This window comes from Volvox carteri (genome assembly GCF_000143455.1).
Source record: "Volvox carteri f. nagariensis unplaced genomic scaffold VOLCAscaffold_10, whole genome shotgun sequence".
NCBI classification, from domain to species: Eukaryota; Viridiplantae; Chlorophyta; class Chlorophyceae; order Chlamydomonadales; family Volvocaceae; genus Volvox; species Volvox carteri.
The window spans coordinates 1,489,294-1,514,726 of NW_003307553.1; the positions used below are offsets into that span (position 1 = coordinate 1,489,294).

A 25,433-nucleotide genomic window follows, 5' to 3' on the forward strand; every position below is an offset into this window, starting at 1 on the left:
TGCCAGGCTTGCCGAGCACGAAATGAAGGGGGGTTCGCATCTCACCACTCAACTAAGCATGCATGTGCTCGGTTGAATGCTCGGTAGCGTGCGAGTTTACCCCTATCAGGATGTTTGTTTGCATATCCCTCCAAGCGAGAGGGCTTGGTCCAAGCGAGAGGGCTTGGACCTATGCTGATGTTCGTTCCAAGAAGTGAACTGAGGACTGATGCTACGGTGAAAGGTATGCACGTAAATTCGCCCGTGCGCCAAACGCCCTGTAACTCGCTTACGCTAATCTCACATTCCAATATGCCACTGCACTTTCTTCTCCAGCCTGGCCACATTCTCTTCCTCGCAAACGTACTTGGGCACCTTACAATCCAACACCATACGGGCTTTGGAAACGCGGGCAGCTGCTTCACAAGGACCCCCCCCATGTGTCCGGTCGTACTTCGCGAATAAACCGTTCGTACATCGTCCAAAAAAGCCAGGAGCGAAATTCACCGCGCGGATGCGCGCGTGGGATTCACAAAATGCGCCTGTACAAGTGTATATATTTTTTCTTGGCGGAAAGGACCAGGCGCGCCAGCGCGTTGCGCAGGTGGGCATGTTGGCCAAAGCCGCACGCGGCATGCATGCTGGACTATTGCGTGGCTGCTTTGCAGTAACTAAAAGCACCGAAAGCCAACGTCGTAGCTTGCAACTCTGGGCTCGTGAAACTGCCGCGGAAGATGAAGCGCTGGCGAAGAGGCAATTGTATGCAGCACCTTGTTCAGAGTAAAGTCAAATTACAAAGTTGCGCAAAGTATAACATACATAAACTTCATTAAACATAAGAACAGATAAGACGTTTAGAGCCTTGTCGGTGACATGGACGCCGCTGTTGGCTTGGAACAGCTATTTGCTGTGCATAGGGACGTGCCCGCGTTAGCCGTGTTGCAACAGTCTCAGGATGGATTTCAGCCAGCAACAGCCTCAAGAGCTGCTGCACAACCACCGGGAATGTCTTCAGTTGAGCACGTGTAGTTTTGGTCGGCGGGGTCGAGCAACGTACGCAATGCGCACAGAAACCAAGGTGCAGCGTTCTGTAACATCGCCAACATATCCGGTACGCGGTGGCAGGCTTGCCGAACTCGAAATGAAGGGGGGGTCGCATCTCACCATTCAACTAAGCATGCATGTGCTCGGTTGAATGCTCGGTAGCGTGCGAGTTTACCCCTATTAGGATGCTTGTTTGCATATCCCTCCAAGCGAGAGGGCTTGGACCTATGCTGATGTTCGTTCCAAGAAGTGAACTGAGGACTGATGCTACGGTGAAAGATTTGCACGTAAATTCGCCCGTGCAATAAATCGCCCTGTAACTCGCTTACGCTAATCTCACATTCCAATATGCCACTGCACTTTCCTCTCCAGCCTGGCCACATTCTCTTCCTCGCAAACGTACTTGGGCACCTTACAATCCAACACCATACGGGCTTTGGAAACGCGGGCAGCTGCTTCACAAGGACCCCCCTATTTTAAGCAGCCCCTCGCACAAATGTGTCCGGTCGTACTTCGCGAATAAAGTGTTCGTACATCGTCCCAAAAAAGCCAGGAGCGAATTTTGCCGCGCAGATGCGCGCGTGCGATTCACAAAATGCGCCTGTACAAGTGTATATAAATTTTCTTGGCGGATGAGGACCACGTGCGCCAGCGCGTTGCGCAAGTGGGCATGTTGGCCATAGCCGCACGCGGCATGCATGCTGGACTATTGCCTGGATGCTTTGCAGTAACTGAAAGCACCCAATGCCAACGTCCTAGCTTGCAACTCTGGGCTCGTGAAACTGCCGCGGAAGATGAAGCGCTGGCGAAGAGGCAGTTGTATGCAGCACCTTGTTCAGAGTAAAGTCAAATTACAAAGTTGCGCAAAGTATAACATACATAAACTTCATTAAACATAAGAACAGATAAGACGTTTAGAGCCTTGTCGGTGACATGGACGCCGCTGTTGGCTTGGAACAGCTATTTGCTGTGCATAGGGACGTGCCCGCGTTAGCCGTGTTGCAACAGCTCAGGATGGATTTCAGCCAGCAACAGCCTCGAGAGCTGCTGCACAACCACCGGGAATGTCTTCAGTTGGGCACGTGTAGTTTTGGTCGGCGGGGTCGAGCATCGTACGCATTGCGCACAGAAACCAAGGTCCAGCGTTCTGTAACATCGCCAACATATCCGGTACGCGGTGGCAGGCTTGCCGAGCACGAAATGAAGGGGGGGTCGCATCTCACCATTCAACTAAGCATGCATGTGCTCGGTTGAATGCTCGGTAGCGTGCGAGTTTACCCCTATCAGGATGTTTGTTTGCATATCCCCCCAAGCGAGAGGGCTTGCACCTATGCTGATGTTCGTTCCAAGAAGTGAACTGAGGACTGATGCTACGGTGAAAGATTTGCACGTAAACTCGCCCGTGCAATAAAACGCCCTGTAACTCGCTTACGCTAATCCCACATTCCAATATGCCACTGCACTTTCCTCTCCAACCTGGCCACATTCTCTTCCTCGCAAACGTACTTGGGCACCTTACAATCCAACACCATACGTGCTTTGGAAACGCGGGCAGCTGCTTCACAAGGACCCCCCTATTTGTAACGAGTACGTGTAGATAATAAGCGTCGTACATCTTATGACTTCGAGTCAAATCACGATGTAATTTGCATCATCCACACAAATACCTTAGTCACCGGTGAGGAAACGGAAGCAGAATGGGTGGGGACGAGATGCCCTGTAAACAACAGAGATCCTTCAGACTTGCCGTGTACAGAACAGCTCCGGAGAGAGGTACCTGCAAAATGACGGGGCGGACGAATCTTTCCGCGACTCCGAATTGGAAGAAGTATACCGGAAAATTGGGAGGAGTCACAGACTGTTAGGATGATCAAAGCGCCGGTCTCCCCCCGGTCCTACTTTATTGCTCTTCGTCGGCCCGGCAAGCCTGCCACCGCGGGGTTGGAGGAATGTAGCCTCCAGATACACCGCCGCAGCAAACGAATAGGACGAGCTGTAATGCAAACCTATATAGGACTCTCCAGCTGCCGAGGCGGGTTGAATGAGGCCACCAGCTGTCTACATGAAAGACACAACCCAACATCTGCAGGAACAGGTAGAGCCTGTAGAGAGAAAAACAAGGTTACAAGATATACACTTGGGCAGTCTTGTAAGGAGTTGGGCAACCTTGCTGAAGCAGTTGGCATGGATGGGCTGGAGTTACGGAGTGTGACGGAGCTGAGCGCCGTAGATTGCATAATTGCTGGTGGTCAGCTCAAGCAGGCTCGGAACGCGCAGTTCCTGCGGCTGCGTGACGAGGGCCGCAAACCCAAGTGGCTGGGCCCGTACATCGAGTACCAGCGCACCGACGGCATGTACTACATGGTCTCCAAGTACGACGTGTCCGACGTTCCGCCCCCCCCGCCCCAGCCCCCGGCCGGGAACGGGGCCGCGGCGGGCACAAGCGACAGACGCGTGACCGCAGAGGGTGCTGGCGAGGGGAGCGCCGCCTAGAGTGCTATGAGTCGTGAGGCTAAAGACATCAGGGTATTGCTTTGGAACGTGTGGGGTTTGTCGGTAGCTAAGCTTACCGACCCATCTTTCCTCCGCATTGCCCAGGACCACGATGTGCTAGTATTTACGGAAACACACTGTTCTGCGCAGGCCGGGAAGCCGGCCAAGGCCCTGGCCCTGCCAGGGTTTCAACTGCATGTAGCTGAGCGAGCCTGTAGAGGTGGAGCCGGGCCCCAGACGGGCCGGCTGCATGGGGGCGTGTCTGTTTATATCCGGGACGCGATTGCTTGGGATGTCACTTTGTTGAGGGTTGACACGGATATTGCGGGCTGCGAGTCTATTTGGTTGCGTTTGGGCGCCAAGCAAACAGGTCGGGATAGCACCCTGGTGGGTGCATGCTATGTCTCCCCCAGGGCGTCGGTAGTACACCACGCGTCCCTGAGGGCACACGAGTCTGACGGACAAGCAGCGGACGAAGTGTTTGATCATCTGGCCACCGTCGTGGGCGCCCTCCGCCAGTCGGGTGAGAGGGTCCTGCTTCTGGGGGATTGGAACGCGCGTGTGGGGGGGCTGCCCAACCACCTCTCCGACATCCCGGACCTAGACTACCTTGATGATTTAGGAGAGGAGGTCGGGTGCCCTTTTGTGGACGGCGAGGCATACCGAGCGCTGCTGGGTGTGCCCCGCCGGTCGCTAGATCAGGAGCATAATGCGTTTCGACGTAAACTGCTCGAGTTGTGCCGGGTTTCAGAGGTTGTCATTCTCAATGGGCGGGCACCGGGTGACACTGAGGGCAGGCTCACGTACGAGTCCAGCCGGGGGGGAGGCAGCATGATTGACCTTGTGCTTGCGTCCCCTGCCTTGTACTCGTGCGTGCGTTCCCTCCGTGTCCTGCCTCAGCAATCTTTTTACCGTGAAGAACGCCGCTTGAGCGATCATAACCCCGTGTCCCTCCACCTCGCGTCGGTTTGGAGGCCGGACCGGCCACCCACGCGTAAACCCAAGCCGACGTTTCTTGTCTCTGAGGCGCACAGGTACACAGACATGTTCTATAACCCGGAGGCCCCCCCTGTGGTTGGTGTCCGGGCGGTCGTGGATTCCCTGCGTGCTGGCCAGATTGGTGTCACCCAGGCGGTGGACACTATCGAACGGATTTTGCTGGGTTGCTTCGGTGATGCCTTCGGGCCTGGGCCGGTTTCCAACGGCAAGGCGGCGTGGTGGAATGATGAGTGTGCTGCGGCTAAGCAGGCCATGCTGCAGTATCGGTCCGATGTGATGAAGTGGGGGTGTGCCGCCCCGGCTGTGGGGCATACGAGTTTTCAAGAGTTACGTCGTCAGTTTAATCGTGCTAAGCGTAACGCGCGACGGGATCACCGGCTGCGAGCCTTGGAGTCCTTCATAGCTACATGCAAACGGGATGCGAAGACCCTATGGCAACGTCTGAACGGTAAGCCAGCGTCCAGATGCAATGTGGAAGACGTGTCGGAGTGGACGGACTACTTCGATCGCCTTTATAATGCCTCAGCCTCCTTCGACGAGGTGCAGGAGGCCCGTGTCCGTGCCATCCTCAACTGTATCGATCTCGGTGCGGGCTCCCAAGTCGGGGCGGCGTGGCGTGATTCAGAACCGGTGCATGCTAGGCGGTCTATGGCCGACGCTATGAATGGTCCGCTCACACTTGAAGAGGTCGAGGCGGCTTTGTCGTCCCTGTCTAATGGGCGTTCCCCGGGTCTGGGTATGGTTCCGGCCGAGTGCTACAAGTATGCCAAGCGAATCCCTCGTGAAGGTGACGAGGACAGGGTGTCTGCCAACGTTATTGCCCCTGCGATTCGAGACCTTTTCCAGCACATTTGGGATACAGGGGATGTGCCTGACCAGTTTTGCGTGGCGTCCCTCAGTCCGTTATTTAAGAAAGGCGACCCCAGGGTCAAGGACAATTACAGGGGTCTAGCTGTGGGATGCGCCATTGCCAAATGCTATGCCAATGGTTCTCGACAGGCGGCTGGCGGCTTTGGGGGATAAAGATGGTGTCCGGTGCCGTTTTCAGGCTGGGTCCCGTCAAAAGCGCAGTACAGTTCATCAGTTGTCCGTTGTCCGTCATCTTAAAAGTCGTTATGAGCGGCCCGGCAGTAATCAGGCCCTGTATGCGTGTCAGGTGGATTTTGAGAAAGCCTTTGATAGAGTGCCCCGGGCGAGCCTGTGGCAGCGTCTTGAGGAGAGGGGTGTTCATGGACCCATGTTGGCGGCCCTTAAAGCCAGCTACGAACGTGTTCTTCAACGGGTCAAGGTTAACGGTCGCCTGGGGTCCATCTTTGCCTCTCTGCAGGGCGTGAAGCAGGGGTGTCCCATGAGTCCCAATTTGTTCGGGTTCTTCATTGAGGTTATTGCCGACTACCTTGAAGCGAGGGATGGTATGGACGAATGGTTTAACACACGTGCACACGAATGTCCTGTCATTAATGATCGTCGGCTGCCTCTGTTGTTCTATGCAGACGACCTTACTTTGTTCGCGACCTCGTTGGCGCGCCTCCAGTTCTCGCTTAAGCTGCTTATTGAGTTCTGTGCTGCTTTTGGTATGCGCTGCAACGTTCGGAAATGTGAGGCCCTTGTTGTGTCTGCTTCCGACGATGTCGTTAAGAGGGCGTTTGAGGGGGTGAGGCTCATGCTTCCTCTTCGTACTGATGGGTCGCTTTGGCACCCACCCATGGTTGGTAGTTTACTTGTTCCTAGTCCTATTAACTGGTGTGGTCGCGTTAGGTACTTGGGTCTCTATTGGGGCCCTACGTCCCCGTTTGCGAGTTGTGTTAACGAACTTTTGGAGGCAGGGCGACGGGCTATGTTCGGTCTTAGTAATCGGTTGGATGAGAACAGGGTGTGGGCTCCTGCCGTTCGGCTTCAAGCGTTCGACACCCAGGTTCGTTCAGTTCTCTGTTATGGTGCTGAGGTCTGGGGTCCTGATAGGATTGTCTCCGTTTTGCGGTTAGGTAAAGGTGTTTTACCCGCTGGTAAGTCATATTTTGATTTGGCTTTGGAAGATGGTATGGTTCAGGTCCAGCGTGACTTCTGTTTACGTTGTGCTGGGCTCAAGCAGGTACCTTACAAGCTGTTGTACAGGGAGTTGTCTCAGTTGCCTTTGCAGTACTTTTGGTTACGCCTTGCGTTGTGTTTCTGGAATAAGATAGTCAAGTCCCGTGGGTCGGTCTATCATGATGTGTTAGTAGATGATCTCCGTCTGGCTCTTCTGTCTGATCTCAAAGTGGATTGCTGGTCGTCTAAAGTGCTCATCATTTTGCGTTGGTTGGGTCATGAGTGGCCGGCGTGTGACTCTGTTTCTCAGAAGGTAGATGTATACTCGTCTCAGTTGATTCGAGTGGGTGAGGTTCTGGAGAGGTTATCTGCGTTCCTTTTAAGTGACTGGGATCAGTTCAGCCAAGGGGGTGATCCACGTGTGTTCCAAGGTAAAGGGGTTTCGCTTTGCAGGTATCATAACTGGATGGGCTGCAAGAGAGGGCTCCGATCCCACAGGCTACCGTAGTGCTACTTATAGTTCGTGCTACAATAATTCGGGAGGCACCGCGAATATGTAGCACGTACAAATTCTAAGGTATCCCAAGGGACCGCAGCCCCGAAATATCGTACCCTCCGAAGCCGGTCGATCAAACTTCGCAAAAACTAGGATTTCAAGGCGGAAATCAGCTCTTAAATACATAAAATATAGTCATAAACGTAGGACATGAACAACGCTGGAAAACGTGCAAGACAGGCAACCCTGCTTCAATGCGGGATGAAACCGCTAGCACCAAACGCTCCGGTGAGCGACCGAGCTGGATTTGCACCAGTTAGGCTTGATGATGCTGTTTCCGAGGCCCAGCGTGAGCGAATGGAGCACGAGGAGGTTGCTAGGCGCGAGCGCAATGCGGTCAATGCTACGGCAGCCGTTCCTGTTTGGTGCATCCAGCTGCGTCGTAATGCCTTTTACGTCGGGGTTTCAGCCGCATCAAGACACGTTTCAGTAGCAACCACCCAAACATTGTATTGGCCCGGCCGGTTGGTTATTAGGTCGTTGCCACTGGTACTGAACTGTACGATCGGTCCAGAATTTGCTAGGGCGTTTCCAAAGTGCGAAAATGGTGAGAGACCATGAGCCTAAGGGTTCCCGGTGGAGGGAGACTGACTGGAAGCTGCAGTTTGAAAAGCCCCGAAACTTTGGAAGGGGCCCCGAAATTTGTATCATGCCCGCAAAATCTGGTCCGGCCTTCCCCGAAATTCAAAGAGCACGTACAAATTTCAGAAAGTTTTTTGACCCCTCCCCGAACAAAGCGATCACGAACTATAAGTAGCACTACGGTATTTGCGTGTTTATTTGCCGGTCAACCAGTTGCGTATGGTTGCCAAATTCCGTCTTTGTTGTTGGCCTTTGGAGGTCAACAAAGGGCACCATAGGCCGAGAGAGTGCCGTACGTGTCAGGTCTGTACGTCGGGAAAGGTTGAGGATGAATATCATGTGCTTATGGAGTGTGAGGCGTATACTGAGTTGCGTAATAGGTTTCTGATTAACGTTGAAGATACTGATATGCGCAAGGTATTTCTTAATACCAATCCGAGGAAAATCGCTACTTTCCTTACTGAGGTTTTTGATGAGCGTCAACAGCGAGCCTCACGGCTCGTGAGGGCACCCGCCGCGTCGGCGGCGGAAATACTGTAACCACAATTGCTGATGGTTGTGGGTTAGAGATATTTACCCAATGGAACTTAACAGACCATAGGTATCCAGAAGAGGAAAGGTTTTTATATAACAAAGCTTATAAGATCATTGACATTTATTATTCCGGCATTTCTATTTGGGATTTGGGATGGTGAGCGAAAGCCATGGGCCACGGAAAGCTAATTTTCCAATCCGATGTATGTGTGAATCGATTTTTAATGAATGATGGGGGATTGTAGTAGCTTCTAGTACACCGGTGGGGTGGGGTGGGGTGGGAAGGGAAGGAGTGGCCATGGGGTGGGGTGGGGTGGGGAAATAGTCCGCGGGAAGCTATCTTCGCGCAGATGTATGTGAATCAATTTAAACACAGACAGTGGCGGCAATATGCCATATGTACACCAGCCATGCCGGAAAGCAAGAAGGCAGCCTGCAATGCGATGACGGCTTGCGGCTACAGCCAGCAGGCCTACTTCTCTTATAGCCGAATCTATCCGAAGCCACAGATACCAGCTCCACGCGCCATCAGCATGTATTCGTACAATAATTGCCGTGCTCATCCTCCGGAAGAGTTCGCGGCTAAAAGAATTACTACCCCGGGCCTTATATATGCCACCGTTGAGTATATAACCTAGCAGCAACAACACGTTGTCGCAGCCCACTACGAGGAAATGCGGCCCGCCTCCGTTCAGCACGTTATTGTTCATGATATGGCGTTAATTAGACTCTTCTTCTCCGCCCCCTTCTCCTGAGCTGTGCAGGAACCCTGTGGCATTCAGCCCTCAGAAAAAAAACCAACCTTGTTTGCCAGCGCCCTATTGTTTTGCGAACCTCAACACCTCAAAAATGTTTGCACGTCGACGACGCGGCGACGCCGGTAGTTGGCAAGCCCCAATAACGGGCCAGCTCGAATTGCCAATCAGCACTCGATCAAAATACCTCAACTCCCCCCTCTTACGGCCTTCCTGGAGCGCTAAAAAATTCCACAGCTTTACCGAACACGCAGGGCTACCTAACGAATCATCAGAGCCGTGCAGGGCACATCCTCAAATAGTTTCTTATTGTATTCCTTCTTTACTTTACTTTACGATCTAGAAGTACATATAACACAGTATGGCAGCAGCCCAGAGACACACGTACATGCATAACAAAAGTATACACACACATGCTCCCTCGCGACGACGTCCTTAACATCCACACTGTCGGTTTCTCGAAACTCGGTCTCCACAGGTTCAGGCCAACCCACGGGTCGGTCCCCAAACAGGTTTTGACCCTCTGAACGGGACAGCCGCGCAGCACATGAAAAATCCTCTAAAGGCCTTTTCCATCCTGTCCATGATGATGTGACAGGACAGAGAGGGCCGGACCGGGTAGCCACGATTACCCCCGCGGCCGCCGGTTGCTCGTCAAGCTCTTTTATTCAACGTGCAGCGGCTGCCACCACGACCCTACATCCACCCACGAGCACATCCCGGCTCTGTAACGCTCAGTTCCGTCCCGTGACCGCTGGCTGTCCCTCGGCGGCCTTGGCTCCGTTACCGTTGCCAGTACCGTTACCGTTGGCTGCAACCACTCTCTTGGCACCTGTTGTTGCGGGCGAAGTGCTCCGGCGCGGCGGCTCCAGCCCCCAGGGCTCCAAGGCGCGGCGCAGTGCCTCCGGCGCCGCCGCATACGAGAAGAACATTCCGTAGTTGGTGACGGGGACATCCGCCTCGGTCAGGTCCGCTAGCCGCTGAGAAACCTGCGGTGGTGTCGGAGGAGGTGCAGGAGGAGGAGGATGAGCTAGCGGGCCTTACAGACACCACCTCCCCAGTTTGCCATCACACGTTGGCCGCATCCTCCCTTTCCCCAACTACGGGCCGTGTCCCAGCCCTCCCTACCTTTTGTGAGTCGATCATGCACGCCCCGCAGTGAATGGCCAACTTGTACTGCCCCAGCTGACCGCTCTCCAGCTCGGGAAACTCTGAGGGGGAGAGAGAGGGGGGTGAGGGGGTAAAGGGAAGCAGGGGAATATGACATGACCCCTGGCAGCACACATTCAGGAACGAGGGAGCTTTCCCAAGGCGAAACACGTCATAAACGTGTCATACAACGTGTATGACACAAAGAACAGTCGTCCTGCTGCTACTGCTACTGCTACTGCTGCTCTTGCCACTCACCCCTGCCGTACGCGTGGTCGATGTTCAGTTTCTTCCCCCCCACCATCTGGTCCAGCTTCTTGGGTATCTGCACCATGCCGATGTCGTTGCACTCCTTGGTGATGCGGTTGTGGTTACACGCCTCAGAAATGAGCACCCTGTCGCCCTCCTGCAGCCCTTCAAGAGCCTCCAAGCCGCCCACCCAGGCGTCCAGGCGCCCGCCGCTCATGGCGTACGCCATGCAGATAGAGAAGGTGGTAAACGGCACCAGCGGCCGGCCAGAGACGGGGTCCAGAGTCCAGGGGTGGACCACATCCACCGCCTGGGAGTCCGTCACCACCAGCACCGGCCCGCAGCTGTTCTCACTCAGCAGCCGGATCACACCGCCGAAGCGCTGCCGCTCCGCCTCCCGCGCCTCCGGCCCCAACTTGTTCCTGGCCGCGTCCAGGTCCAGTCTCACGCACATCACGGTGGCCCAGTGCCGAATAGCCTCCTCCTGCACCATGGCCTGGGGCCGCAGCAGCCGCCCCCCTGGAGTCTCCGCGTCCATGGGGATGACCAGCAGCAGCATGGCGCCGCGGCCCAGGGCCCAGCGGGGCAGGCAGCCGGGGTGGGGCTGACCCCAGCGAGGGGAGCGCTGGGCACCGGACTGTGAGACGAGGGTTGAGGGGGGAAAGAGGGGATTGGTGTGCTGCTTGTCCTTTCCGGCCCTCCTTTGACCCAGCCTGGCGGGACCTCCCTCCCCCCCTCATCACCTTGACGAATTCCGCACATCGGGTACTTCGCTCGTGCAGTGGAGTGGCCGCCAGGTCCAGGGCCATGGCGGGAATCTGTGGGTCAGCGAGGAGCGGGACAGTGAGGGGAGGAGGTGGGGGTGAGGGAGGAGAGGGAGGGGCCAGAGGGGGCCCCCGTGATTAGGGAGAGCTTACTCAAGACACACCCCACCTGCACCCCACCTCACTCCACACAGAGAGCAGGCCCCCTCCCTCTCCCACCACCCCTCTCCTCTCACCTTCCTGTCCGGGTCCAGCGCCGCGTGTGCCTCCGCCAGCAGCTCCCCCACCCTGGAGTCGGAGGGAGTGAGGGGGGCACCGCCGCCGCTGCCGCCAACACACGGCTTCACGTTGAGAAGCAACACGGGGGATACCTGTGTGCATGTATGTATGTATGTATGTATGTACGGGTGGCACATGGACACAGAGGCGCCAGGAGTAGGAGAGGTCAGAGGTAGCAAGGTCAAGGAGCAGGACATGGTGGGCAGGAGAGGGACGCAAGCCGCGACGTGTGGCACCGCAGACTCACCCCGTACTTGGCCGCCTGCTCCATGACCTTGCGTTCCCAGCTGAGGGTGGTGCGGGGGTCGCAACCGGGCTGGGACCTGGCCCGCTCCAGGTTGTCCGTGTCCACCACCACCACCGCCACGTCGCACTCCTTGAGGCAGTTGAGGGCCTTGCGCCGCTTCTTATCGCCCAGCACACCTGACACAAGAAAAGGCAAGGAAAGGCAAGACAGCCAGACAGGAAGGAAGGAAGCGCAGGAAAGGGGAAGGCCAGCCCAACCTCAGCGCCCAACAGCCCGCCAGTAACGCCAGGGAAACCACAACGCAGGTGAGGAGCTGCTCGGGAAGTGCAAATGCGTCTCAGGAGAACACGCCAAGTTCAGTCAAGGAGACGTCAGTCAAGAACAGCACCCTTCCACGCCCCATCCCTCCCTTCCTCCCGCCATCATCTCCCCCTCTCCCCCCTCTCTGTCTCACGCACCCTCCTCGTCCAGCCCCGCCGTGTCCAGCAGCTTGGCCGGGCCCAGGTCGTGCAGCTCCAGCAACACCGTCTTGACGTCCGCGGTGGTGCCGGGGTGGGAGTCCACGATACACGCCTCTTGCTGGGCCAGCGCGTTCACAAGACTGGACTTGCCTGAAAAGGGGGGAAGAGGGGGACCGGCGCAGCAGGGTAGGTAGGTAGGGAACTATCTGAGGGTAGCAAGAGGGGTGATAGGAAGGCGGTTTCAAAGGGAAGGAGGCCGAGTAGGGAGCACGGGAGGGAGGTAAAGGATATTACGGAAGGGTCCAGGCCAGATAGAAGGAGGGGAGCTGGCAGCCACGGGTACAACGCGCGTTGTGGATACCGGGATGTGGGTCTTGATTGTGAGTGAGGACAATCCAGTATTGCTTATAGGGCCTAGTTTGCTAGAGCCTATATACAATACAGAGATATAAACAATACAGCCGCCTCCATGTTGCAATAAGGCGGCCTCGGGGGATATCTTTGCTCGCTCTTACCTGCGTTCATGATACCGAACACGCCGATGTTGATGCGCGGCACACCTGCAGCAGTGGTGCTGGATATGCTGCCGCCAGCAGGAGAGCTGCTGCTGCTGCTGCTGCCAGGAGCTGGCGCCGCTGAAGCGGCGGCGCCGGTGGCGGCATTGGCGGCGACGCGGGCCGCACGACCCCGTCCTCCTGATACCGCCAAACCCGCGGGCGGCCGCAGCGGCGACGAAGGCACTAGAAGGGCCCTATGCTGCTGCTGCGCCGTACAGCCGTACACCCCCGAACGCGGGTACAGGCTAGAAGCCCGGACGCGGCCGGTTGCTACGGAGGGCTGCGGGGAGCTCCAGCTGGCTGACGTGGCGGCGGCTACAGCTTTAGAGCTGCTACTGCTACTGCTACTGCTGCTGGCGTTACTGGCAGCAGCAGCCACCGCATGGTCCTGGTCCTGGTCGTGGCGGTGATGGTCATGATCATGGTCATCATGGTCGTGGTCGTGGTCGTGATCGTGGGAGCGTTCTTGGCGGTTCTTGGCGGATTTCTTGCCCGTGTTGCCGTGGGGCCGCATGACCCGTGTGTCGTGATCCTCGGGTACCTCCACCAGCCGCCGCAGCGGCAGGGGCGACCGGGGGGTGGCGCCCTGACAGGGCGGTGATGACAATGGGGGATCGGCAGTTTCAGGGTTTTGTTCCGTTCTTAAGGGGGGGGGAAAGGAGTTTGCTTTGCGGTTTTAGGACTTTTTGAGGGTGCCTGATTCTTAGGTCGTTTTCTTGGGTTGGCCTGGTTTCAAAATATATGTTTGGGAAGAAAAGGTTGGAGGAAGTTTTTACATACCGGTCGAGGGTGCTTTTATAAACCGACGGGGTAAGAGGCGATAAAAGGCGACGACGGAAACGCATGCGGTTATCAACAGACGGACGGCGTCTCCCAGGACGACGAGTCCCAGCAGTGTACAACAGTACTGTACAACAGTATTGTACAACATTCGCTTCGTGATGCCCGCGCATCCCCGTGACGCCTCGGAATGCACCGCACAGAGGCCCCACACACCGGCCGCCACAGCCACCCCCCCCCAACACACACAGCCATATACTCACTTGCTCTATGTCATCCGCCTCCGCAGCCGCCGCCAGCACAGGGCTGCTATTGTCGTGCGGCACTCGCACCCCCGTGATCTGGTGCAGGTAGCTGGCGGGGTCACCCCACACACCCGCGGCGGAGGCCTTGCCCACACTCGCCAGCCGCATGTCTAAGCAGCGACGGCATTGTACGGCAGTGTCCGTGATGCACGGCTTGCCCTCGTACAGTTGGTAATCCTCCCGGTACCTACCGGAGGGTGTGGGGGGGTAGGGAAGGGTGGCGGCATGGATTAATTACATACATACACACATACATAGACACACAAGAGTTCCTGCCCGGGCTCAGATCATCAAATCACACGTACATACATACATACACACAAACAACCCCTACCACTTACTTTGTCGGTGTGAGGATGGGCATAACCACATTGGCTCCCCGTTCCAGTGCGATCTCACGACCCGTGGGGATGATGGCCTGAGAGGGGAAGGGGGGGAGAGGGGGAAAAACGGGTTTCGGAGCGCGTCTTAGCTTTTCTTAAAGGGTCATAGGACACCCACACGGTGCCTTACACTGACATTCACGTACCTGCCGTACGATACTTTTTTCTGGCCATACTGTACTGCAAAGTAACAGGATCTAAGGAAGGTGAGTGACGGAGGTGTACGACGCTCGCTTCTGCTTTCTCTCGAAGTACTTACCGAAAATACGAATGCATGTCTGTGTGTTTCGTGTATTGACACATTCCCCCCTCCACTCGGCCACATGTTCCCCCACCTCCCACCCCCACGCACACACGAATAACATAACGCCGCACACAAACACAATCTCCCTCCCTTTCCCTCTCCCGCTTCCTCTCCATTTGCACTCCGAAGGGCCCCCCGACCTTCCGTACACTCTTCTCAGCCTTCCCTCCCAGCAACCCCCCAACATGCTCTCCCACACCTGCATGGCTGTGGTGGCGGAGATGTTGACGTTACCAAGGGTGATTCGAACCTGCGCCACACCAGACCAGACCAGGCCGGGCAGGGAAAGGAGGGGAAAAGGAATTGCAAGCCAAGTCAGCGAAACCTTGCCAAGTCCTGGAAAGTAACAGTCGACATGGAGGGGCGCCCTTCTTGAGGAGGGCAACGAGGGCGGCCGGACGGATGTATGTACGTATGTATGTATGTATGTATGTATTTTACAACTCTAGTAATGTACAGAGTTGCGTTGCCTTCCCAAACTGGATCTACTAACGACGGGCCACCCGAGGACATTCCCCCCCCAGCCCCCCCCCCAGCTCTCCCCCCTCCCCCCCAGGCCCCCAGGCCCCAGGCCCCAGGCCCCCAGCCGCACCAGCGCATTCATGGCCGTGGTGAGCTCAAACATGGACTTCATGTGCGCGTTCTTATCCACTTGCGGATACAGCTCCGTCCAGCTGCGAGTGGCGGGAGTGCCGTCCTGCGTGATGAAGGGACCCATGCCTGCAGGAGATGAATCCAGGGATGGGGGTTTGGGGGAACGATTCCGCTGGGTTGTGGGTGGGCGGGGTTGAGGATAGGGTGAGGTTGAGGAGGTGTGGATGGAATGAGGGTGCAAGGTGAGAGAGGAAATAAGAAAGGGAACCACTCCTCCCCCCCCTCCTCCCCCTCCTTCTCCCCTTCCCCCCTCTCCTCCCCCTCCTCTCCCTCTCCCCCTCCAACAGCTCACCAATCATGTCCGCCCGCTCTTCCTTGAAGAACACCACATCGCCCGCCAGGTCCCTCAGAGTCTGCCCCGGCAGACCCACCATCACTCCGGTGCCCAACATGTAGCCGATGCGCTTCAGCGCCCGCAAACACTCCACTCGGTGCTGCCAGCTCAAGGGCGGCGGATGCAGGGCGGCGTACAGGTCCGGGTTGGAGGTCTCGATGCGGATAAGGTAGCGGCGGGCACCGGCCCTGCATGATTGATTGATTGATTGATTGATTGATTGTTACAGGGTGGGAGGCCTCTGGGCCGATTGCCCTGTATGTATTTATATCTGTCTGTCTGTCTATCTGTCTGTATGTGTGTATGTGCGTGCATGTATGTGCGTGCATGGTGTATCTGCGCGTGAGTGCGTGTGCTCGTGGGGGTCAAGGGGGCAGGGAAGGGGCTCACGGGTTGGGAGAGGGGTGCATGCTTGCCGTCTAGAAGGCGGGGGGGAATCCCTAGGCTCTGTGCGTGCGTGCGGAGTTGGGGCTATGGACCGGGATGGGTAGGGGTGGGTAGGGGTGGGTAGGGGTGGGTAGGGGTGGGTAGGGGTGAAGGGATAATTTATGCAAGAAGGGAAGCATGTCGAGGGGTGGGGTGGGGTGGGGTGTGGGGTGTGGGGTGGGGTGTGGGGTGGGGTGGGAGCCATAGGATAACAAAAACCCTCCAAACCCCCAAAAGTTGGTGACACAGGTTCCTGCGAGAGCCAGTCACCCAGTACGACAGCGCACTCGCCACCCAACAGCAACCACCTCACTTGAAAAGCCGCTCGTAATGCTCATACGGCAGCTCCCCAACCGACAACGACACCGCAACACCTAGCTCGTCCTCCGCCTCAGGATTCGTTGTGGCGGCACCGGTACTGCCGTTAGGGGTGCCGTTGGCGGTTGCGGTGCCGTTAGTGCGTGGCGTCGCGAAGCTTCCCTCACCGCCCGCCGCCACCGCCCGCCTCGCTAGATCCAGTTCCACCGTTTCTTTGCGGATCGCTCGTACGACATGTTCCAGATATTCAAGTCGTTTTTCCGTATGTAGCTCACCGCTCTGCGTCAATAGTGAAGTGCGGGTGGGGTGGATTGGGGTGGCGTGGGCGGGGGGTGGGGGGAAAGACGAACCACGAGCGAGAGAAGCTGATGCCAAGGAAACCACGGGTTGGGGGTAAACGGGAGAGGGAGGGGTGGTGGTGGTGGTGGTAGGGGGGCCAGCTGTATCTTTAGAGGAGGAAAAGAAGTACGGCGCTGCGGCAGATGGCGCACACAACTGCGCCATCAACTTAATACCCAAGAAGGGGGAAGAAAGTACTAGCATGGAAATGAGGACATACATACATACATACATACATACATACGCACCTGCAACATGACGTTTCGGATGCCGTTCTCCAGAGCCCACTTGGCCACCTCAACCACCTCCTCCTCGGGCATGGTGTACCTGGGCACGTGTACATACGGAAAATTGAAATATGCGGACACGTACATACATACGTACATACGCACATACCTGTATACGTCCTTCTGGTTGTTGCGTATACCGCAGTAGCTGCGGGCAGAGGGGAACAGACACGTGTGACCACGGCATGGCAACAGCAGCAGTGGCATTGGCAGTAGCAGTAGTAGTGACAGTAGCAGCAGTAGTAACAACAGTGCAGCAGTAGTAGGAGCAGAAGTGGTAGTAGTAGTAATAGCAGCAGTAGTAGCATCAGAAACAAGACACATTGGAAACTTACTTAGATTTGAACTCCTGAACCCCAATCTAGCCTTTCTCCCTCCCTCCCTCCCTCCCTCCCACTTCCATAACCCAAATCCATCCGTACATCCGTGTACCCCCTCCCCCCCAGCTCGACCGTGTGCGCACATCCAAGCGCGTGTGTTTTAACCCCGCCATCACACTCCGGCCAGGCCTCGCCTCTCGTCCCACGCTGAAAGCCACCCTCGCGCCTCGCGCCGCCAGCGAGCATGTGCGTCTGACAACCCCCCTCTCCCCAACTCCCCCTATGAGGGGGACCCCCCTTGGGGGCCCTATTTTCACAGTGTATACACACCTACTCTACATGCCGGCCGTCCCGCACCTGCAGTCGTTTTGACAGATGTTGGAAAATTCCACGAGGCCTCGGTAGTATACACCGCCACCGCAGTGCCTGATATGGTGAAGATGTGACGGCAGGAGGGGGCAAGGAGAAGGAAAAGGAAGGGCATGATATCGCGCGCATATATGACGACGATGGTGGTGGCCATGGTGATGATGGTGATGGTGATGATGGTGGTGGCCATGGTGATGATGGTGATGGTGGTGATGATGATGATGATGCTGATGATGATGCTGATGATGATGATGATGATGATGATGATGTGATGATGCTGATGATGGTGATGGCGATGATGCTGATGATGGTGATGGCGATGATGATGTGATGATGATGGTGATGGTGGTGATGATGATGATGATGTGATGCTGATGATGGTGATGGCGATGATGATGATGATGATGATGATGATGGCGATGATGATGCGAGGAAAAGGAACGTGGTTTCGAGGCTTTCAGTTGTTTGGTATAATCCTAGGTTCTTGAATGGACCCTTACTTTGCTGTTACTGCCGCCGCGTGGCCGTACAGGGCTTTCTCCAAGGTTGCGTCTCCGCGGCGCCACACCGCCTCAAGCACACCCAGCACCTTGCATCATTTGTGGTGGTGGAGTGGGTTGGTTTGAGCGAGTGCGGGGGAAGGGAGAAATGGTCGGTGGTCATATGGGTTATTGAAGAGCGTGCCAGGAAAAGACACGGAGGGCGCAGGTGAGTGGGGGATGTGTCAATGGAGAGACACCCAAATGGAAAACACGCCGGCGACGTGACCATACACACTTATGGAGTGGAGTGTGTGTGGGGGGGGAAGGGGGAAGAAGAACCACGAACGAGTGAAGCTGATGCCAAGGATAGACTGACACGCCAGAGGTAAAGTAAGCAGTAACTAACCAGTGCGTGGCGAAGGGGGGGAGAAGAAGATAGGGTTTGCGTACGTGCGTGTGTGCGTAGATGTGTGTCTAAGGGATGGTGGGGATCATATATGCAAGAAGCAAGGAGCCAACTACGGCTACGTCTGAAGGGATAGGATAGGGTGCAACTGGAGCGGTGGCAATCCTCCTAAGAGGAGCTGGTTCTTGTTAGATACAGATCCGGGTCAAGCGGAAAGATGATGATTGGTTTACATACGGAGAGGGCGAGGATGGCGAGGGATAGATGTTTGCATCAATTCCGTCCGGGGTTTGAAATATAAATCTATCCGCAGGAATAACAGGTAAGGCATGTTATTTTGTTACTGGTAGGGAGGTTTAATTAGTTGGCAGGGGGAATGCATCTCGCACCTGGTCGCGGTCAAGGTCTACAGTCGCTGCGGGGGCAAGGCCTCCAGGGCCAAGCCCTAGAAAGCGGCCCAGCACAGCTGCGCTCTCCTCCGCGTCAGCCTGAGCCTTTGCTTTCCTCTTAGCAGCTGCTATAGCAGCTCGTGCATGAGCTGGTGGTAGCTGGTCTGGAGGCACATCTGCCGCGACGGAATGTGCCGAAACGCGGACGGCGTCCCTCCGAGCCACGGTGCGTTGTGAAGCAATTGACAGCTTACGGGACAAGAAGCCTTTGGGAATACCTTGCGGCATTTGTATGACCTTGGAAGAGGCCGCCTGGCGCGGCAATTCCCCGACACTAGCCATGAAGGATGTTGAAAGTGCTAAAAGACTGCTAATGGAAGCCACCTGCACTCCAAATATCAGAGTAAATTCAAACAATTACATCAGTTTTGACAAAGATGCGAATTTCGTCTTATTCATCTTCCATGCCGTAATTGGGTACATACTTCGTAATGCGTACCGGAACGACCCAGTTGGGGAAACCCTATGATTATAAGAATCCGGTCCCTAACGATGGAAACTCGACATACAATTATCCTTCGCAAATATTCACATTAAGGATAACCGAAGCTAATTTGCAAGACAACGTAATTGAGTGACACCTCAGCGACAACTGCAGAAGCCCAGGCTACACAATACAATTACAGCAACTGTTGTCATATTAGTACATAACCATGCAGTCAGCGCTTTGCCACACCGGGGGCCGCGTTTTGCGCCCCATCGACCGGAGCTCCAGGGCTTCCGGAAGCGCACCTCTACCTGTGGTGCGGCGCGCGAGCACGGTTGCACGTTATTTGCCCTCAAGCAAAATTCAGCACGCATGGAGCGTTGAACGCGAGACTCACCACACGTGAGTTGTTCGCCTGTCGGGAATTGCAACTTCGAAACCTCCTAGAATGATTGAAAATGTTTCCAAGAGTTCTAAGTCGTTTCAACTGTCTGTGTGACCGCAGATATGTGGACCCGGCCGAGTGGATTGATGAGGCCGCTATCTTCAAAGCCCTCGAGTTGACAAAGGAGCACGCCAAGGACCCGGCACGGGTATGGAAGGCCAGAAACCTTGCAGACTACTCTTCGTCCGTCACTTTTGTGTTCTGTATGTCCATAACGGCTGGGAAATGATCGATGGTTCTGTGTTGTGAAGAACAGCCTGTTCGTCTTTAATGCACGGAGGGTGTAAGGTTGAAGGCAACAGCTTCGGCAAATTAATTCTTCATCCACGCACCGTTTGACTTTTAGGTTCGCGACATCCTCGCCAAGGCCAAGGAGAAGGCCTTTGTCACGGAGCATGACCCCGTCAACGTTGGCTCCAAGTCAGAGTTTGTACAGGTGGGAGTTATAACTGCACAGTTTAGAAGGATTATGGGCCCCATCGATGCTGGAAGTGCAAATCGGTGATCACATTAACTGCCTCACCTGTTATCTAAAGCATGGCTTGGCGCTGCCTTCCCTACCTGTAAGCCTGCCGTGGGTATGATGAGCAGTTAATGTGCTTTCTTTTTCACGGACATGCCTTCCATTCATAGATTACCCCTTGCTCTTTACACTGTAACCTCCTCACGCAGGGTTTAAGCCTGGAGGAGTGCGCCACACTCCTGAATGTGGACGAGAACAATGTGGAACTGGTGGGACGGGGACTAGGGGTCCTGTAGTTCGTGGCTGCGGTCGTAGCGCTGGAACGGGTCGACTACACTACGGATCATGGAAAAGCATCACTGCTGCTTGCGACTGTTACTGCTGCGCAATGGTTCCTTATGTCCCGACATCCCTCCTTCCCTCCCTGGGCGTGCTCCTACAGATGAATGACATCTTCGACACGGCTCTGGCCATCAAGAACCGCATTTACGGAAACCGAGTTGTGCTGTTCGCGCCGTTATACATTGGTGGGTCGGATGAGCTTGTGGAGTGGGGTTTCGTGCATAAAAGTGAACTGTTTAGGTTACAAATGTAAATCTCACTTTTTGGTGACCCTGACATCCGCTCCCTATCGTTGATGCCATTCGCAGCCAACCATTGCATGAACACATGCACGTACTGCGCCTTCCGGGCCGGGAACACGGGCATGGAGGTGAGCGTGTGTGCGTGTGTGTGTGTGACTTAAGGTGTTTCGAAAACTCCTCGCAACTTTAACAGTGACGCGGCGATAAAGGTGTTCATCCTGCCTTGCTTGATTCCTCTTCATCTACCGCCCACTTGCCGGCCCCACCACAGCGCTCCGTGTTAACCGATGACGACCTGCGTGAAGAGGTGGCGGCGCTGCAGCAGCAGGGCCACCGCCGCATCCTGGCGCTCACGGGAGAGAGCCCCAAGTACTCGTTTGAGAACTTTCTTCACGTAAGAAGAGGGATGCAGAGGGATGCAGTGAAGTAATGGATTCGTGACATGCAAGCACCATTGAGAAGTTCTAATGTGTTCGTTAGTTCTCTGTCTTGCCTTCTCCCTCGAAGCGGCATTTATATAATACGTTTTTTGTCCGTCTGCCCTCTGTTCTCGCATTTCCTCGTCTAGGCGGTTGACGTGATCGGCTCCGTCCACACGGAGCCCTTTGGCAGCATCCGCCGCATCAATGTGGAGATTCCGCCGCTGAGCGTGTCGGACATGCGGCGCCTCAAGGAGACTGATAAGGTGCGAGGGAGAAGGGAATAAAGGTTGTGTGGGGCTCTTGAAGGTTCGGGATCTGGGTCGGGCGTTTTCGGGATCTGGGTCGGGCGTTTTCGGGATCTGGGTCGGGCGCTTTCGGGTTCTGGATCGGGCGCTTTCGGGTTCTGGATCGGGCGCTTTCGGGATCTGGGTCGGGCGCTTTCGGGATCTGGGTCGGGCGCTTTCGGGATCTGGGTCGGGCGGTTTCGGGATCTGGGTCGGGCGGTTTCGGGATCTGGGTCGGGCGGTTTCGGGATCTGGGTCGGGCGGTTTCGGGATCTGGGTCGGGCGGTTTCGGGATCTGGGTCGGGCGGTTTCGGGATCTGGGTCGGGCGCTTTCGGGTTCTGGATCGGGCGCTTTCGGGTTCTGGATCGGGCGCTTTCGGGATCTGGGTCGGGCGCTTTCGGGTTCTGGGTCGGGCGGTTTCGGGATCTGGGTCGGGCGGTTTCGGGATCTGGGTCGGGCGCTTTCGGGTTCTGGATCGGGCGCTTTCGGGATCTGGGTCGGGATGGGGCATGTTTGGATGGATGCATGACTTGTTCAATGGGCTTGTACCTGCAGGTCGGCACGTTCGTGCTGTTCCAGGAGACGTACCATCGGGAGACGTTCAAGAAGATGCATCCCTCGGGTCCCAAGAGCGACTTCGACTACCGAGTCCTGACGCAGGACCGTGCCATGCGAGCGGGTTTGGATGATGTGGGCATTGGCGCGCTGTTCGGCCTGTTCGACTACCGCTACGAGGTGTGCGCCATGCTAATGCACTCGGAGCACCTCGAGCGCCACTACAACGCCGGGCCACACACCATCAGTGTGCCGCGCATGCGTCCTGCGGACGGCTCCGAGCTGTCCATTTCACCCCCTTACCCGGTGGACGATGCGACGTTCAAGAAGCTGGTTGCGGTCATCCGTATCGCGGTGGGTAGTGCTTTAACAGGCTGACACGGGCTGACACCATGTTTGACACCATGTTTGACCAGCTGACACCGTGTTTTTCGTATGTCATTATCCTGAGATTTCCTCCCGTTTCCGTACAGGTGCCGTACACGGGAATGATCCTGTCCACCCGCGAGTCGCCCGAAATGTGAGTTCCATCGGGCTGATTTAGGGGGAAGTGTGGTTGATGCGATAGCTGGAATTCTCGGAGCAACAGGCCGTTGGTAGGTTAGTCTCACTGACCTGACAACAACAGTTGAGTCTACTCCTCACAAGTCTTTGCTGCGCGTTTTGTACACAGAAGCCGCTGTTCCTAACATCTGCTGCTGTTCCTTGGTCTGCTGCTTTATTTCATCAAGCCTTACTCCGGTTGTCCCTGATTCCTGCCTGTCCTTCCCTGGCATTTCATCCGCCCTGTGCTTGGCTTCTCGCCGTTGTTCCCCTCAGGCGCTCCTTGCTGCTCAAGTGTGGCATGAGCCAGATGAGCGCCGGCAGCCGCACCGATGTGGGCGCCTACCACAAGGACCACACGGCCAACACCGAGGCCAACCTTGGCAAACTGGCCGGCCAGTTTTCGCTGATGGATCACCGGCCCACCAACGAGATCGTGGACTGGCTCATGGCCGAGGGCTACGTGCCGTCCTGGTGCACGGCGTGCTACCGGCAGGGCCGCACGGGCGAGGACTTCATGAAGATCTGCAAGGCCGGTGACATCCACGACTTCTGCCACCCCAACTCGCTGCTCACACTGCAGGAGTATCTGCAGGACTACGCCGACCCCGACCTGCGGCGTAAGGGCGAGGAGGTGATTGCCCGCGAGATGGGCGAGCACGCCAGCGAGCCGCTCAGCGGGCAGGCTCTCAGACGCCTGGAGCGCAAGATGAAGCTGGTCAAGGAGGGGCAGCATGACGTGTACCTGTGATGATGGGGGAAGCGGACGATGGAAGACGGGGGATTAGGGCGGAGATCGGTTTGACCAGAGAGTGACTTTGGAGTGAGGTGAGGTCTACTGCCGGCCTGCAGTTTTGGCTTTTGGGTCGCAACCACCGGAGTTATGGATTGGTGTGGGGAGTGAGCTTTTCTGGTCCGGCGTGGCGGAGTCTTTTCCATGCTTATCCGCAAAGATCTTTTGAGATTCTAGTTTGGTAGAATTCTTTATAATTTGTTTGGTAAATGCGTGGGTAATGCCACAAGCATTGCATGTGTTCATGCTTGACAAGGAATAATGAATCTCGCTGCTGTGTGCACGCGATGCGGAGCAATGAAGGAAAAATGACACTTGTTAGGGATGTGGAGGAGCTGGCTCTCTGTTTTTATTTTTTGGGGCATGTTTTCAGCTGAAAGCTGCTCAACCCCAAATGGTTGTTTGGGGCTGAGGAATTGCTCTGCTTAGAAGAGCGTGCATCTGAACATTGTACGGTACGGGAATCGGTGATGAAATTGCCTGAAGATGCACGAATGAAGGATTACCAGGTATTGACCTGAGGAATATGTGGCCCAGTTGTTCAGGCGCCTTAAATCTCATCTTTAATGTAATCCAGAAAGCTGTAAGAAAAAGGGTTCCTATTCAAGCTGCCGCGTGCCTATTCAAATGTATATGAGTCTTACCTTCCGTCTGGTGGCCTACGAGCTTAAGCATGTGATATAATGTATTGGCCATAGCAGACCCGACGCGACATGCTGTAGCTGTAAGGACGCCGCACGCTATCATCCTGCTGTGAAAGCAACCGCATTACGCAGGGCACTCACATAAATTGGTGCGGCTTTAAAGCCGCACAAAATTTTTTGTTAGGTGAGTCGAAACTGGTGTTGCAGCTGCCCGTGGAAGACCTGGCCCAGAACTGCACTTTTCAGACTGGATGCAGGCCGCCCACATGAACATAGCAGACCCAGACTGCGCTTGCTTCGTAACAAAGAAATCCACGTCTTAGGAGTTTATTTAGAGAACTTTGCGGCCTGACTGAAAAACTGAAACCACGGTCGACACCTTTCCGGGCCAGAAACCTACGGAATGAAATCCTTTTGGAATGGACACCACAGACGAATTCCTTCCCTAAGTTTCCTTTATGGTGTCGCGGTTGCTTACCTTCTCACGTGTGCCTGCAGTAGTGGTTATCGTCCTGTGCTTATTTTGGCTGCGTTGCTCTGAGTACTGTATCGCTTGATGAACAGCTTGCCAGATGCCGCTTCCATCAACTTTTACATCTGTCGCATAGAGACGACTTTGGAACTGCAAGTCGGTTGCCACCACAGGCGCGTGACAAATGCGGATTAACTTGGAAATAGCATGTCTAACGTAATTGGATTACCTTCTTCTGCGGCCTCCCGTCACATGTCAGGGAGATGTTGCGCCGAAACCCTTTTCGGCGGAACACCATTGTCCTCTGTACCTCGGGATGTACAGCAAATTCATCATCATGACGGTACGGCTTCTTTAATGCGGGCTATGCGAAGCTTGAGCCGGGTTAGCTAAGGCGTAGGGCCTTACGGCCGTTTTAAGTGGTACGACTTGAGGCCGGCGATCCGTGTCCTCAGGATCGTCTTTTGCATAAATAGCGCGTGTTGCAGGTTTTCTGTATCTTGTTTTTGTTGTTCAGCACGCGCTGAACAACGAGGCAGGTCCCGCGCCTTCGGCGCGCTTTCTGTTTTTTCCGCTGTGCTTTCAGCTCTTCAGCAAGACCCATCGGGTAGAGTGCCCTGATTGAAGGAGCACCATTATCGCTCCGTCGTCATCGTCTTGAAGATCATGGCAACCGTAGCAGTATCCGTCCAAGCCGTTTTAGCGGTTTTTGTCGTTTTCTGCGGCGTTGCTGGCGCCATGATGCCGGGCCAATATGGTTCCCAGCCCCCTTCCCCATATATGCAAGGTCTGCTGGGTGGCGGCGCTACGCCGCTAGGAGGCGGAATGGCGCCCAGCGCGGTACCGAGAGCGGCAACTATGTCTGGTGCGGCGGTTGCTGGGCCGGACATCGCTGCAATGTTACTCCAGATGCAACAAGACCTGGCCGGGGTCCGCGCGCGCCTAAATAGTCAAGGTGCGACCTCGGG

At 55.7% G+C, this 25,433-nt stretch overlaps 3 protein-coding genes across 3 annotated transcripts in view; 2 read left to right on the forward strand and 1 right to left on the reverse strand.

The window, feature by feature from the left end:
- Positions 1 to 9,704: 9,704 nt before the first annotated feature.
- On the reverse strand, positions 9,705 to 19,060 carry VOLCADRAFT_58340 (iron hydrogenase assembly protein; the record flags this gene model as incomplete). The annotated part of the gene is made up of 20 exons (XM_002948568.1): positions 9,705 to 9,959; positions 10,099 to 10,181; positions 10,378 to 11,005; positions 11,112 to 11,186; positions 11,369 to 11,503; positions 11,659 to 11,834; positions 12,117 to 12,269; positions 12,635 to 12,811; positions 12,911 to 13,262; positions 13,720 to 13,948; positions 14,103 to 14,179; positions 14,648 to 14,698; positions 15,041 to 15,168; positions 15,395 to 15,624; positions 16,176 to 16,459; positions 16,768 to 16,846; positions 16,916 to 16,954; positions 17,484 to 17,552; positions 17,996 to 18,084; positions 18,773 to 19,060. 20 exons carry the CDS (start codon positions 19,058 to 19,060, stop codon positions 9,705 to 9,707), a joined length of 3,597 nt encoding a protein of 1,198 aa, XP_002948614.1.
- Positions 19,061 to 19,485: 425 nt separating this feature from the next.
- VOLCADRAFT_80262 (hydrogenase assembly factor) lies at positions 19,486 to 23,950 on the forward strand (the record flags this gene model as incomplete). Its single annotated transcript, XM_002948439.1, has 11 exons — positions 19,486 to 19,661; positions 19,765 to 19,852; positions 20,051 to 20,140; positions 20,377 to 20,436; positions 20,610 to 20,694; positions 20,818 to 20,879; positions 21,023 to 21,145; positions 21,320 to 21,436; positions 22,014 to 22,367; positions 22,487 to 22,533; positions 22,833 to 23,950. The coding sequence occupies 11 exons, from the start codon at positions 19,486 to 19,488 to the stop codon at positions 23,305 to 23,307; spliced, it is 1,677 nt and encodes a 558-aa protein (XP_002948485.1). The 3' UTR covers positions 23,308 to 23,950.
- Positions 23,951 to 25,323: 1,373 nt separating this feature from the next.
- Positions 25,324 to 25,433, forward strand: part of VOLCADRAFT_88894 (uncharacterized protein) — a gene marked incomplete at both ends in the record, with an annotated part of 3,550 nt that continues 3,440 nt past the window's right edge. Inside the window, one exon of the mRNA XM_002948440.1 lies at positions 25,324 to 25,420. Within this exon, the coding sequence (XP_002948486.1) occupies positions 25,324 to 25,420 (97 nt within the window). The remainder of the gene's footprint in view (positions 25,421 to 25,433) is intronic.